This window comes from Etheostoma spectabile, chromosome 15, assembly GCF_008692095.1.
Source record: "Etheostoma spectabile isolate EspeVRDwgs_2016 chromosome 15, UIUC_Espe_1.0, whole genome shotgun sequence".
Classification (NCBI taxonomy): domain Eukaryota; kingdom Metazoa; phylum Chordata; class Actinopteri; order Perciformes; family Percidae; genus Etheostoma; species Etheostoma spectabile.
The window spans coordinates 22,435,196-22,446,647 of NC_045747.1; the positions used below are offsets into that span (position 1 = coordinate 22,435,196).

General features: G+C 40.5%; 1 protein-coding gene across 1 annotated transcript in view; it reads right to left on the minus strand.

Moving 5' to 3' along the window:
- Positions 1–5,845: 5,845 nt before the first annotated feature.
- vstm2b (V-set and transmembrane domain containing 2B) overlaps positions 5,846–11,452 on the minus strand; it is a 46,263-nt gene continuing 40,656 nt past the window's right edge. The window contains exon 5 of the mRNA XM_032538005.1: positions 5,846–6,698. Within this exon, the coding sequence (XP_032393896.1) occupies positions 6,610–6,698 (89 nt within the window). The 3' untranslated portion in view covers positions 5,846–6,609. The remainder of the gene's footprint in view (positions 6,699–11,452) is intronic.

The following is an 11,452-nucleotide window of genomic DNA, read 5'->3' on the forward strand; positions in this document are numbered from 1 at the left end:
GACCGAAAGAACGAGATCCAGGGTACAAGCTGCCGAAATGTTTCCTCAGGAGGGTAGCTGGTGTCTCCCTTAGAGATAGGGTGAGAAGCTCAGTCATCCGAGAGGAGCTTGGAGTAGAGCTGCTGCTCCTTCATGATGAAAGGAGCCAGTTGAGGTGGTTTGGGCATCTGGTAAGGATGCCTCCAGAGGGCCTCCCTAGGGAGGTGTTCCAGGCACGTCCAGCTGGGAAGAGGCCCCGTTGAAGACCCATGACTAGGTGGAGAGATTATATCTCCAACCTGGCCTGGGAACACCTTGGGATCTCCCAGTTGGAGCTTGTTGATGTGGCTCGGGAGAGGGAAGTTTGGGGTCCCGTACTGGAGCTGCTGCCCCTGCGACCCGATACCGGATAAGCGGAGGAAGATGGATGGACATATTTTGTTTATTTATTTCAATTTCATTTATTATTTACTTAGATTGCTTCGCTAAAGTAAGTGTCAAAGTTTGCATGGAGATAATTAGGATTAGGAATTCTTCTTAGGACATAAAAAAGTGAAGAAGGCATAGTACACAATGCCAACATTATGTCACTATTTGAACAGCATCCACAAAGTACACAGTGCAAAATATGCATATGCTTGCCAGCATGAAATTAACTTCATACAAAGTGTTAGTATCTTTTTGTTTGTAGTCTTGTCTTGTACCTCATTTGCTGTTTTTCTGTTCGTTTTCTTCAGTGAGAAAAATGTAGTCTGTGCTGGGCCTGAACATGTGCACTGAAGTCTGGTTCAGTGTCTGAGGTGGATATGCAAAGGACAGCCGACAGTGAGAGGAGATCTGTATCTGGATTTGTTAAACTTCCCCAATGAAAATGTTTGTGCACATATGTGGGTCGATCCAAGGAGAACCTATATCTTTTGAGCATGCCTTCTCATCTGTGGAAAGTTCTCCTCTTTTAGAGAAGAATAGAAATACAGCAAAAATACAGACTTAAAGAGCTACATGAATGGTCAATGAGTTCATAATGCATGCACTAAATGCATGGTCCACAATATAAGTGAAGGGAGAAGAAATCATGTGCATTTCCTCCACAACTGTTTTGAAGTCTTGAAAATTCACCATTCAATGCCATTAACATGAATTAGAACCTGCAGATGTGATCGGTGGATGGTGTGGCTTCTTTCAGGATTTGCATGTGGGTGAGTGTTACCCTTCAACTAGCTTGAGAGAAACCGCAACTTTTTCATGAAGGCCTTCACCAGGCTGTGCATTTAATGTGCAAATAGGCCCTTGACCTTGCAGTTTGGTGTTTAGTTTATTCATTAGTGCAGTCACATCAACAGCAAATGCAAGATTAGCCATCAAGGTTAAGCCATCTGAGAGCTCTGGGAAGTATTTGTCTTTCATATCACAAAACTAAAATCTCTGCTCTCCATGCTCTACAAAAAGTGAAATAAACTGCCTGTGATTTAATGCTAACTGTTTTACTTACAACATCAATAACATGGTTCAGATGAAGTACTGACTTACACAAAAGCTGCTGATGTATAATACAACACAAAAATACAAATTTCAGTTCTGAATTTACTTCAGTCACCCTTTTTTTGCATCCATTTCAATAGTCTGACCTTTTTTGCTGTCAGATTTGGACAACCATGGGTTGGAACACATGCCAGTTTGTTCCATTTAAGTCCCATTTTGTCAAAACATTCATTTACCTCAGTGAACAAATGACTCCCCATTGTCGTCCCTTTCATTGATCGCATTGCTGCCAGATCTTCCGTTAGCCCACGTACAAAAATTAGTAAATGTTCTGTATTTATATAGCGCTTTTCTAGTCACACACATTCATACACTGTGGCCGAGGCTGCCGTACAAGGTGCCACCTGCTCATCAGATAAACACTCACACACATCCACACTCCGATGCGCTGCACCAGGGGCAACTCGGGGTTCAGTGTCTTGCCCAAGGACACTTTGACATGGGACTGCAGGGCCAAGGATTGAACCCCCAACCTTTCAATTGGCAAGCAACCACTCTACCACTGAGCCACAGCCGCCCAACTGGGCTATGTTGCAGACATCACAGCTTTGCTCCAGAGCCAAGGAGAAAAGTTCAAAATTGTCTGCTTTGCTTTGCAGCTGAATCTCCAGGTTTCCCATGATGTCTTCAATCCTTCTCGTTACGGTTCGATTGGAAAGCGGCGTGTTCTCAAACGCCTCTTTTTCCTCTGGGTGTATTTGCGCAGCAGAGTCCACCAGACACTCTTTAATAAACTCCCGTTCAGAAAATGGCTTACTGTTTTTGGAGACCTTGTGGGATATCACAAAACTGGTCTTGACTGCTACATCCCTGGATGTGCAACTCTTGCTAAAAAGGCCTTGTTGCTATTGCAGTTTAACTAGCAAAGCTCAGGTGTCCGTTCCCGCTCTGCATCAGTCAAGATGTTGTATTTCTCTGCGTGTTTAGTATTGTAGTGGCAATTCAAAATATATAATCCTTTAACACAGAGATGTGTTCTCTGCAAACTAAGCACACAGCTTTACCTTAGACTTCAGTAAATAAATACTTAGAAGTCTGTTTGGTTAAAAACTCAGCGCTCTGTATCAACCTCTCTTTCCCATGAACAGCTCGTTCACGTCCATGCTAACGTCTTGTAAGCTCAGTTTGCAACTTGTGGACACAGGGGCCAAAGGGTTGGATGTGGCCCAGGGACCGTACAATGAGTCTGGACTAAATGGACCAAGATTAACATAAAAAAAACTGTCAATTTAACAAAGCTGCTGCTTTCCCCTAATATTGAGTCTGTTCGCAGTGTAGTCTGGTCATAATACCTTACTGTCAGTAGTTCTAATGGAGTTGGCCATTTATTACATATTTTGTGTGCAAATGCATAAGAGTTTGTTACTATTACCTTGATAATACTGTATATTGGGCGTTAATATAATTATTTCTCCTTAATCAAATACACCGTTTTCCAGTAATTTGTTTGAGTTTTTCTAACATTTTCATTTCTCTTTTAGATCTCAGATAGATATTAGCTTGAGTATTGGTCCTTAGTATAAAATCTATTACCTGGCATGATGGCTGCACAGGACAGACAAAGCACAGGGACGTGAAAAGTCAGGGATAAGATATCAAGACAGAGATGACTGACAAAGCTTATTATTCATTCTTTCCAAATCCATCACTGAGCTTAAGGACTGTGTTTTCTATTATGGTTTTAGGTGGCTCTGATAAGAGCCTTTGTATTTTTTATTTATTTAGATCAAGGCTGTAAGGAGATTAGGGTGTTAGGTTATATGGCCAAGCCACTGCACTAGCTGGATAGGAAAAGTAGAGGTGGCCGTAGTTCAGTCCATAATCCATTGGCTTGGAAAACAAAAGTGCCAGTTCACCTCTTGGGCCCTGCCAAGGTGCCCTTGGGCAAGACACTAAACCCCCCCTACTGCTCGGGGCATCTGCCCATGGGCCGCCCCCTCGCTCTGACTGCGAAGTGTGCAGGCGTTGGCCACTGAGCTGGATGACCTCTGTGCCTCAGTCGGTTCCCAGCGGGATGTCTGGAGCTACGGGATGTCTTGAGGTCATTCAACCAGGTGGCTTTTTTTCAGTGTGCCGATCTGATGGCCACATTCTACTTCATGATGAATCATGCACAAGTTGAAGGAGCTGATTCTCTGGAATTGTACCTTGTAAGATTTTATGTGACAAATAAAATTGATTTATTGATATTCGAGGAAGATTGACAGCATTACTGTACACTCAAACTATGATATTAGTTTCTATCCAGGTCCGACTCAAGCAGTAGTTGAATACTATCCGGAAGATGGAGGTCACACAGTCCATACATTATTAATGTGTTACACAGACTTTAAGGTCTAAATTAAAATAAAACATTGGGTGGGCATTGAACCCGAATTTTGAGATATTATAGTTTGGGCCGGGCACAATCGTGTTCAGCAGAGAATCAGAGCTCAACTGTAAACTACCTGCTACACAGATAACAGCCAACAATCACTTTTTAGGCTGTAGATGTCCTGCCCAACCCTGCAGTTTATGTCTGTCTCCGTTTCAGTGGCTTTTTTCTCTCTATGCTTAGTAGAGTTTTGATTTGAGATTATGTTGTTGCCTGTATGACTGTTCTAAGCAGGCTAAGTATAATCCAGGCTTGGTCAATGTCATGAGTAAGAACAAGTGCAAATGAGTCACATGTCTGCAGCCTACAGGAGGATTGCACTGAGGGCTCAGAGGGAAAGCCAAGGACGTGAACAAACGTAAGCAATGAGCATAACAGTTGCCTGACCTCACCAGACACTCAATCACTTCAGTGGACACATAAAAACAAACATCTTTGCAAATAGCTCACACTTATTTTTTTCCAAATGTTGGATAAATGCAGCTTTCCTCATTTCATGATGTATGCAGATGAAGGTTCTGTGGTGCGTAAGCAAGTCTGTATGTGCAGATACATTCTATGCATGCATGATCGGTACACGTCTGTTACTCTGTGTGTGTGTGTGTATGTGTTTTTATCCCTTTTTGACCTTATTTAACCTGGAATCCAATCAGATTTGTGCAGAGACCAGAGGCCCGTCAGACATGTCAGCTTCAGCTCGCCAAATACTTGACTGCCAGATGTTCACTATGGCATCTGCCTCACGGTGCTTAAACTATCTCACTGTTTTTTTCTCATCCTGTCTCTATCTTTTTCTGTGTTGCTGCTCTGTTCATCCTCCCTTTTTCCCTTGTGTCTTTGAAAATACTACACAAAAAATATTTATGCCATTAGTCTAAGAGTAATTAGAGAACAAGCCATGGAGACATTGGGCTTGTCTATTGAATAGTGTGATGAGTAGGGTTGTGTACTAAAACCCGGTGCCAATGAGAATTTTTATTTTTTATTTTAAATATTAAAGATTTTTGGTCATTTTTCGGTATTTATTAGACAGGACAGCTGAAGACATATATATATATATATATATATATATATATATATATATATATATATATATATATATATATATATAAAATTGTTGCTGCTTACCCCTCTGATACTGGGTAGTTGTGCCCCTGGATATGATACAGTGTTTTTTTTTACATTAAAGCATGAAAACATGTTCTAGTTGGAACTACAGATGTTACGAGAACAGATACCTGCAATACCTTCCGGTTCCAAAATGGAAAAACACAGACGATGCCCATTTTTTGAAGCACTGTAGGCACCGTTAGCAACAACGTCAGTGTTAGCAGCAACAGTGCTGCGCCTCTTCCGTAAATGGGGGCAGTATATGCTTCAGAGTGTTCCAGTCGATACATTCAGAATAGGAGCTCACGAACAAGTGGCCAAAGTCCCGCCCTTCTAGATTCTACCAGACCAAAAAAAGGCATGTTCATCAAACTCACGGTCCTCTCTTTCCAATTTACAGCCCCCCTCTCTTGGCTTTAAATAACTCACCGCTCTCGGCTTCAGCTGCGGAACAGGCTGCACGCTGTAAACAGCCAGTTAGCGATTAGCATGGCGAGTAACCAACTCGTCCCTTGTAGCCATGATAAATTAGACTCAAGCTTATGCTTAGCTACCTGCTACCTACATTTACTCACCATTAAATGTACTTATTATGTTATTCTATGCTCTATTGCACATGTTTTGTATGTCTTGTTATGACATTTTGTTATTTTTCAATTATTAATTAGTTGGAGCACATAATACAGAACCTGAAAACAGTTTATAATGGACATGAAGTTAGGGTTGACAGTGAGTAATGACGATCCATGTAAGTCATTTACTGTGTATTTCCTTGTCCTAATGTGAATAACTCTCAGTGGTGAAAGTAAGCCATCAACATACATCACTTAAAATCTCGCTTTTATTACAAATACAATAAACCTGTTGGCAACTTACCAATAAATCACTTTTTGTCTCATAAAAATGAAATGTCTCACTTCGATCACCATATATTTAATAAAAATAAACATTATTGGAGGTGATTAACAATAACAACAATGGTAAGATATGCCTTATCTTAATCAAAATATATCCGCATATTTGTTCACATATAGAACACAGCTATGAAAACAAAAGTGTGTGTGTGTGTGTGTGTGTGTGTGTGTGTGTGTGTGTGTGTAGGAGGGGGGTGGACACGGAAAACATCAGACTAACACACTGGGTGAACAGTAGTTCTCTATAATAAAGATGCCTCAAATCGACCCCTTTCAAAGAAAAAACAGGGCCACATTGTGATCAATTTAACAAATGAAAGGGACTAAGTCTGCAGTAGGACTCACATGGAAGTGAGCTGTGTTAGATGAACAGAACTCACAGCTGAAATACTGCGTGTGGAGTGTTTGAGGAAGTCATGCATGAATCAGGTGCAGAGCGGAAGAGCGCTTCAAGCGGCCATGCTGTGTGGATCAGCAGGAATGCTCCCATCATCCACTGGGAGCACACACTCAGCCTGCTCAACAGTCATGGAGCTCCCAGGAGCGTTCTCTGTTATTTGAGTCTCCTCCGTCCTTTTTCATTGCTTTCACTCCCTCCAGTGCTCCCCTGAAGGTCACTGACTGCGATGTTTGTTTTTGGTATAGAAAGTGAAAAGGTTGCAGGTCAAAGGGATTTTGGTTAAAGTCCCCTCAGTGGGCCAACAGGTAGGGAAGGAGTTTATGCAGGAACAGGAGAGTGATGCAGAGGAGCGGGTCCATGGTCCTCATTACACCACAGCCTGGATCAGAAAACAAAGAAAGAAGAACATGACAACAGTGTCCTGCAACTCACACTTAAACATATCGGACTTACACATATCTTGTTTTTATAATGTTTTTAGACTTTTGAGGGTTTTTGTGCATCCTGAAGTCTTAAAACGTGTTTGTAAAATGAAAATTCAAAAACAATCACTCTCAGACGAAGAAATTGCAAAAAATGTGTGTATTTTCTTTAAGAACCAAATTTCCTAACATCAAAGGATTATTCCAAACCTGGGTTTAGGGGCACTATGGAGCCCGCTGGCGACACCTGACACCAATCACTGCAGTTCCTTTTGGGGTAATTTCGTAATTTTTTTAACCTGAACCCTATTTTCTGTGGAAGTTACTTATAGGAACAACAATCTTTAAAACTGGTCCAGTTTTAGGCGTGAACAGGTTCAGATTATTATTCTGTCTGACAACATTATGAAAAGGATCTCTACAGCGATAGACCTTTAAAACCTCATTGAGACCATAAGCGGAGTTTGACATTTAAACTGGGGGGGCAAAAAAAAGAACGTCATTGTAGCAGCTGAGACCTGTCCTACCACTTGGGGAACACAGCATGAGCACATATGGACAAAACAAACTTGCTAAATAAATATATATGTTGATTTTTAAAAGCAGATTTTAAATTACATTGTAACAATTTACGTAACAATTTGCCCTCATGAAAGGCACAGCTGTCTTGTCTCGGTGGCAGAATGTCCGGCACTTCAATCACTTTAAAATGTAACACTGAACAATCAGTGTTGGACCTACAATCTGTTGAGATGCCTCTCCAAACAAAGAAAGAAAGTGCAATCACACAATAAATAGTTACGAAAAATATCTGTATTTTGACGTTTCAAATCTAATGAAACAAAAAATAATAATCCACGGCAATCAGTAGATCAACAAAAAGGGTCCCAGTGTATTTCTACGCCATTACATTCACCAGTCGGCTCCAAACAGGTGAGCGAGGCCTCCCCAATTTGCCGTTTAAACAAAGTGGAATAAAACGTAGACGAGTCCAAATCTACACAATACTAGATGCAAGATGTCCAGACTAGTGCAACAGTAACTTTTGTTTTAGGCGCCCTGCATATGCGTCAACAATGACCTCAGGTGAGAGCTACTTGTCACTTGTTGCAAAACCCAGAGCCCTGAAAAAATATATTTTTTATTAAAGCAGTATATGAAATTAGATGTATTATCTACCACCCTTTAGTTCTTTTCTGTTATTTAAACTCTGGTCATGCCATATGTAATTATTCCATTCATTTTTGAAAGAATGCAATTACCCATTTCAGCCCCCCCTGCCCCCCCCATTTGAGACCTTTCTGATTAACCATGAGGTCACTAGCATTAAATCCACCAGAATCTATTTAAAAAAGCCATTCTTTTAGCCTGTATAAAACAACATATTTTCCAATTTAAATTGGTAAACTATGTGTTTATTTCAACCAAAACTGTTCAATCTTGAAGTTTCAGCCTTATAGCATCAAATAACCAAAAAACAAACTGATGAAATGAACACTTGAACAAACAGCGTGATCAGAACTACCTAGAATGACTGAAACCAAATTTATTTGGCCCATGTCCCATTGGCTAACATAGAGGGGGAGGGTCTTATGACCTATACTGCAGCCAGCCACCAGAGGGCTTCAATTATTCATTATGCACCAGCAAGTTCAGTCAGTCCATCTGCATGGTGTGTCCTGATCACACAGCAGCACTCACACCACACCAACAAGAAAAGGTACAAACAGAATAGACTGCCTAAAGATTTGAGAAGCAGAGGTTTATTGACTAACTCCATATATGTGATATGAGCCGCTGTGCTGGAGCAGTCCGACAGTTCTCCAGAGAGCTTACGTAAACTTACGTAAGCTTACGTAAGCTTAAGTGTTTGCACCCATTTTATTATGAAGACTTCCCAAAGTCAACATTATGAACAGCACAATATGTAACATGGTTTTTTTTTGTAAAAGATAAACATGTTATGGGGAGACACACACAAGGTAAAACCACATTTTGACATACATCAGGATAAAGAGATAGTAAAAAATGTGATATTCCCTAAATATTTTTTAATTCAATGTTCTGTCTTCAAGCTGCTGTTTTAATCTATTTAGTGTGTCACAGATGTTCCTCTCCTTTTTTAATATGTTCCACAGACCCTTCCTTTAACTGAAAACAATGTTTGTCTTGGGACCATAGAAACTCCTTGAAGTTTACTCACTCAGTATTTTGCCTTCATACATAATAGTGCAGTTTGAGTCCTACCATATCTCAAGATTTAACAATAGGTGAGTTTATAAATAACTAGTTAAACGCATTCTTAACGGCAATAACGCAAACTCATTTTAACAGCATACATTTTTTATTGCGACATAAATGTTCTTTTTGGCCTAGCAAAGTTAGAAAAACTGCATCGCCACACCGGATCTAGCTAGACCGGAAACAAAACAACAGGCACACCACACACACACACATTTGGGCTTGCGAACCAAAGAGTAGGAACGTTACGTTTTGAGTGGATGGTGATCGTGAGACGTCTAAATAACAATACGATTCTGAATGGAAATTTTACTTTTTAAAAGTTGCCAAATGTTCCATTGACAAAACCAAAGTGATCTGTGTGTTTTGTCGTTGTGAACTGAGCTATCATCACAGCACGTCCAGTCTGAAATACCACTCGATGGCCAGGCACACAGCTGATGCCAATTCTCCCCCCCCCCCCCCCCCCCCCCCCCCCCCCCCCCCCCCCCTTTTTATTGATGGACAGTGTTACACTGTGTGAGAGATTATTTGCTCCAAGTGAGAATGTTATGTGTGAAATTGAACACTACAGTAGGCTAATGCCAAAAAAACACCTTTGCACAAAGCCAGCCGATCCATTTTCCATGTTGATAAGAGAATTAAAATGAGAAAAAACAATGGGACAAAAAGAAATTAAGGGACATTTAGAAGCTGCTGCGGTGTGTGCAGTGCTGTTTATAGAGACGGGTGTGTGGTTATGTAGAGACAAAAGCCTCTACATTTGTGTGATTAAGGACTTGGTCATTCATGTTCGGGGTGACTGGAGTTATATGCGTATCTGCATTCTTTTAATTTGAGAGCCTTTCTCATCGGGGGTGGGAATTTCTTTGCATCTCATGATTAGATTTGATTCCAATTCAGAGGCCAACGATTTGATTCTAACCCGATTATCAATGCATCTTGTAAAGGGAAAATTACTTTTAAGCATGATTTCATATGTCCTATAATATGCATGTGTTGATTATTCATATAAAATTATTCACAATGCTTTGCATGGTGTATGACTTTTGAATCTCTCTTTGTGGCTCCTCCCTGAAGGAGAAGACGACTGTTTGTCATAGGGCCATAGACCTATCTGGAGAAACTTACACAATGTTCTTTTTCCAGCTAAGATAGAATGACCGGTAAAGAAACTTGACACATGGAGGGCAGATTCAGAAATTCGTAACAGTTCCAACTTGTCTGCCTGGAAAGATTAATTGTTATATTAATATTAGACTGTTTTCGACAATTGTGATTCCAGTAATGTCTGTGTTCTTTTTCGTTGTTTTAGGTATTTGTTATATCATCCCACTAATAAAAAAAAAATTATTTTCTCTTTGTTCATTTTGGACAAGGTTCAGAATTAACCTTTTTGAGGGGCTTAACATATTCAAAAACTCACAAAAATTGGCGATCGCATCAAGTCTAGCAAAAATGTACGTACTGTAAGGGTTCCGTGAATAGGCGCACACAACAGCTTGCTGACACCCCTTACAAAATAAAAACAAATTGAGCCCCTGCAGTATGTTTAACGTAGACTGATATTTGTAACATGTCAAGACGTACAAAAATGCTCATTGGAGCCATAAAACAAACCACCCTACACCCAACAGAAAGTCCGTCATTTTGAATTGAAAGTTCCACATAACTGCGATTTAGGCCATTTCCATATGTCGTACTTTAATAAACTCTTTAAGATTTAATCCAATCAACTTCAAATTTGGTCTGTGCCATCTTTAGGTGTTAAGGTGAAAAGTTAATAAAAGAAAAAAAAAATTGTCATAGGGCATGGCCGTGTAAGGGTGGCCATTTTGTGCATTTCACCTTCAAAACAGGAAGTGGGTGTAACTTGAGTGTACATTATCCAGTTGGCTCGAAACCTTTCAGGATTCACAAGAGTCCAACTCTGATGACATATAAAGGCTGATAAAAGTCAAGGTGCTATACTTTAAAGGTCCCATGACATGGTGCTCTTTGGATGCTTTTATATACTGTAGACCTTAGTGGTCCCCTAATACTGTATCTGAAGTCTCTTTTATAGACCTTAGTGGTCCCTAATACTGTATCTTAAGTCTCTTTTATATAGACCTTAGTGGTCCCCTAATACTGTATCTGAAGTCTCTTTTCCAAAATTCAGCCTTGGTGCAGAATTACACCCACTAGAGCCAGTCCCACAATGAGCTTTCCTTAGGACTTGCCATTTGAGAGTCTGTAGCTTTTGAGGAGGGGAGGGGGGTGGCAAGGTGGAGGCTGAGGGTGTTGCCTTGACCAACTGCCACTTTGCTCGCTTAAAAGCCATGATGACTCTCTCATGGGTGGTCTAAATTCTCTGGGCGGGTAAAGCAGAGATAGAGGAAGTTAACCCTGCCCATATGACTTTATAAGGTGCAAGATTCCAGATCGGCCCATGTTAGCTTTCATTTTCTTAAAGGCTTAGCAGGATTAG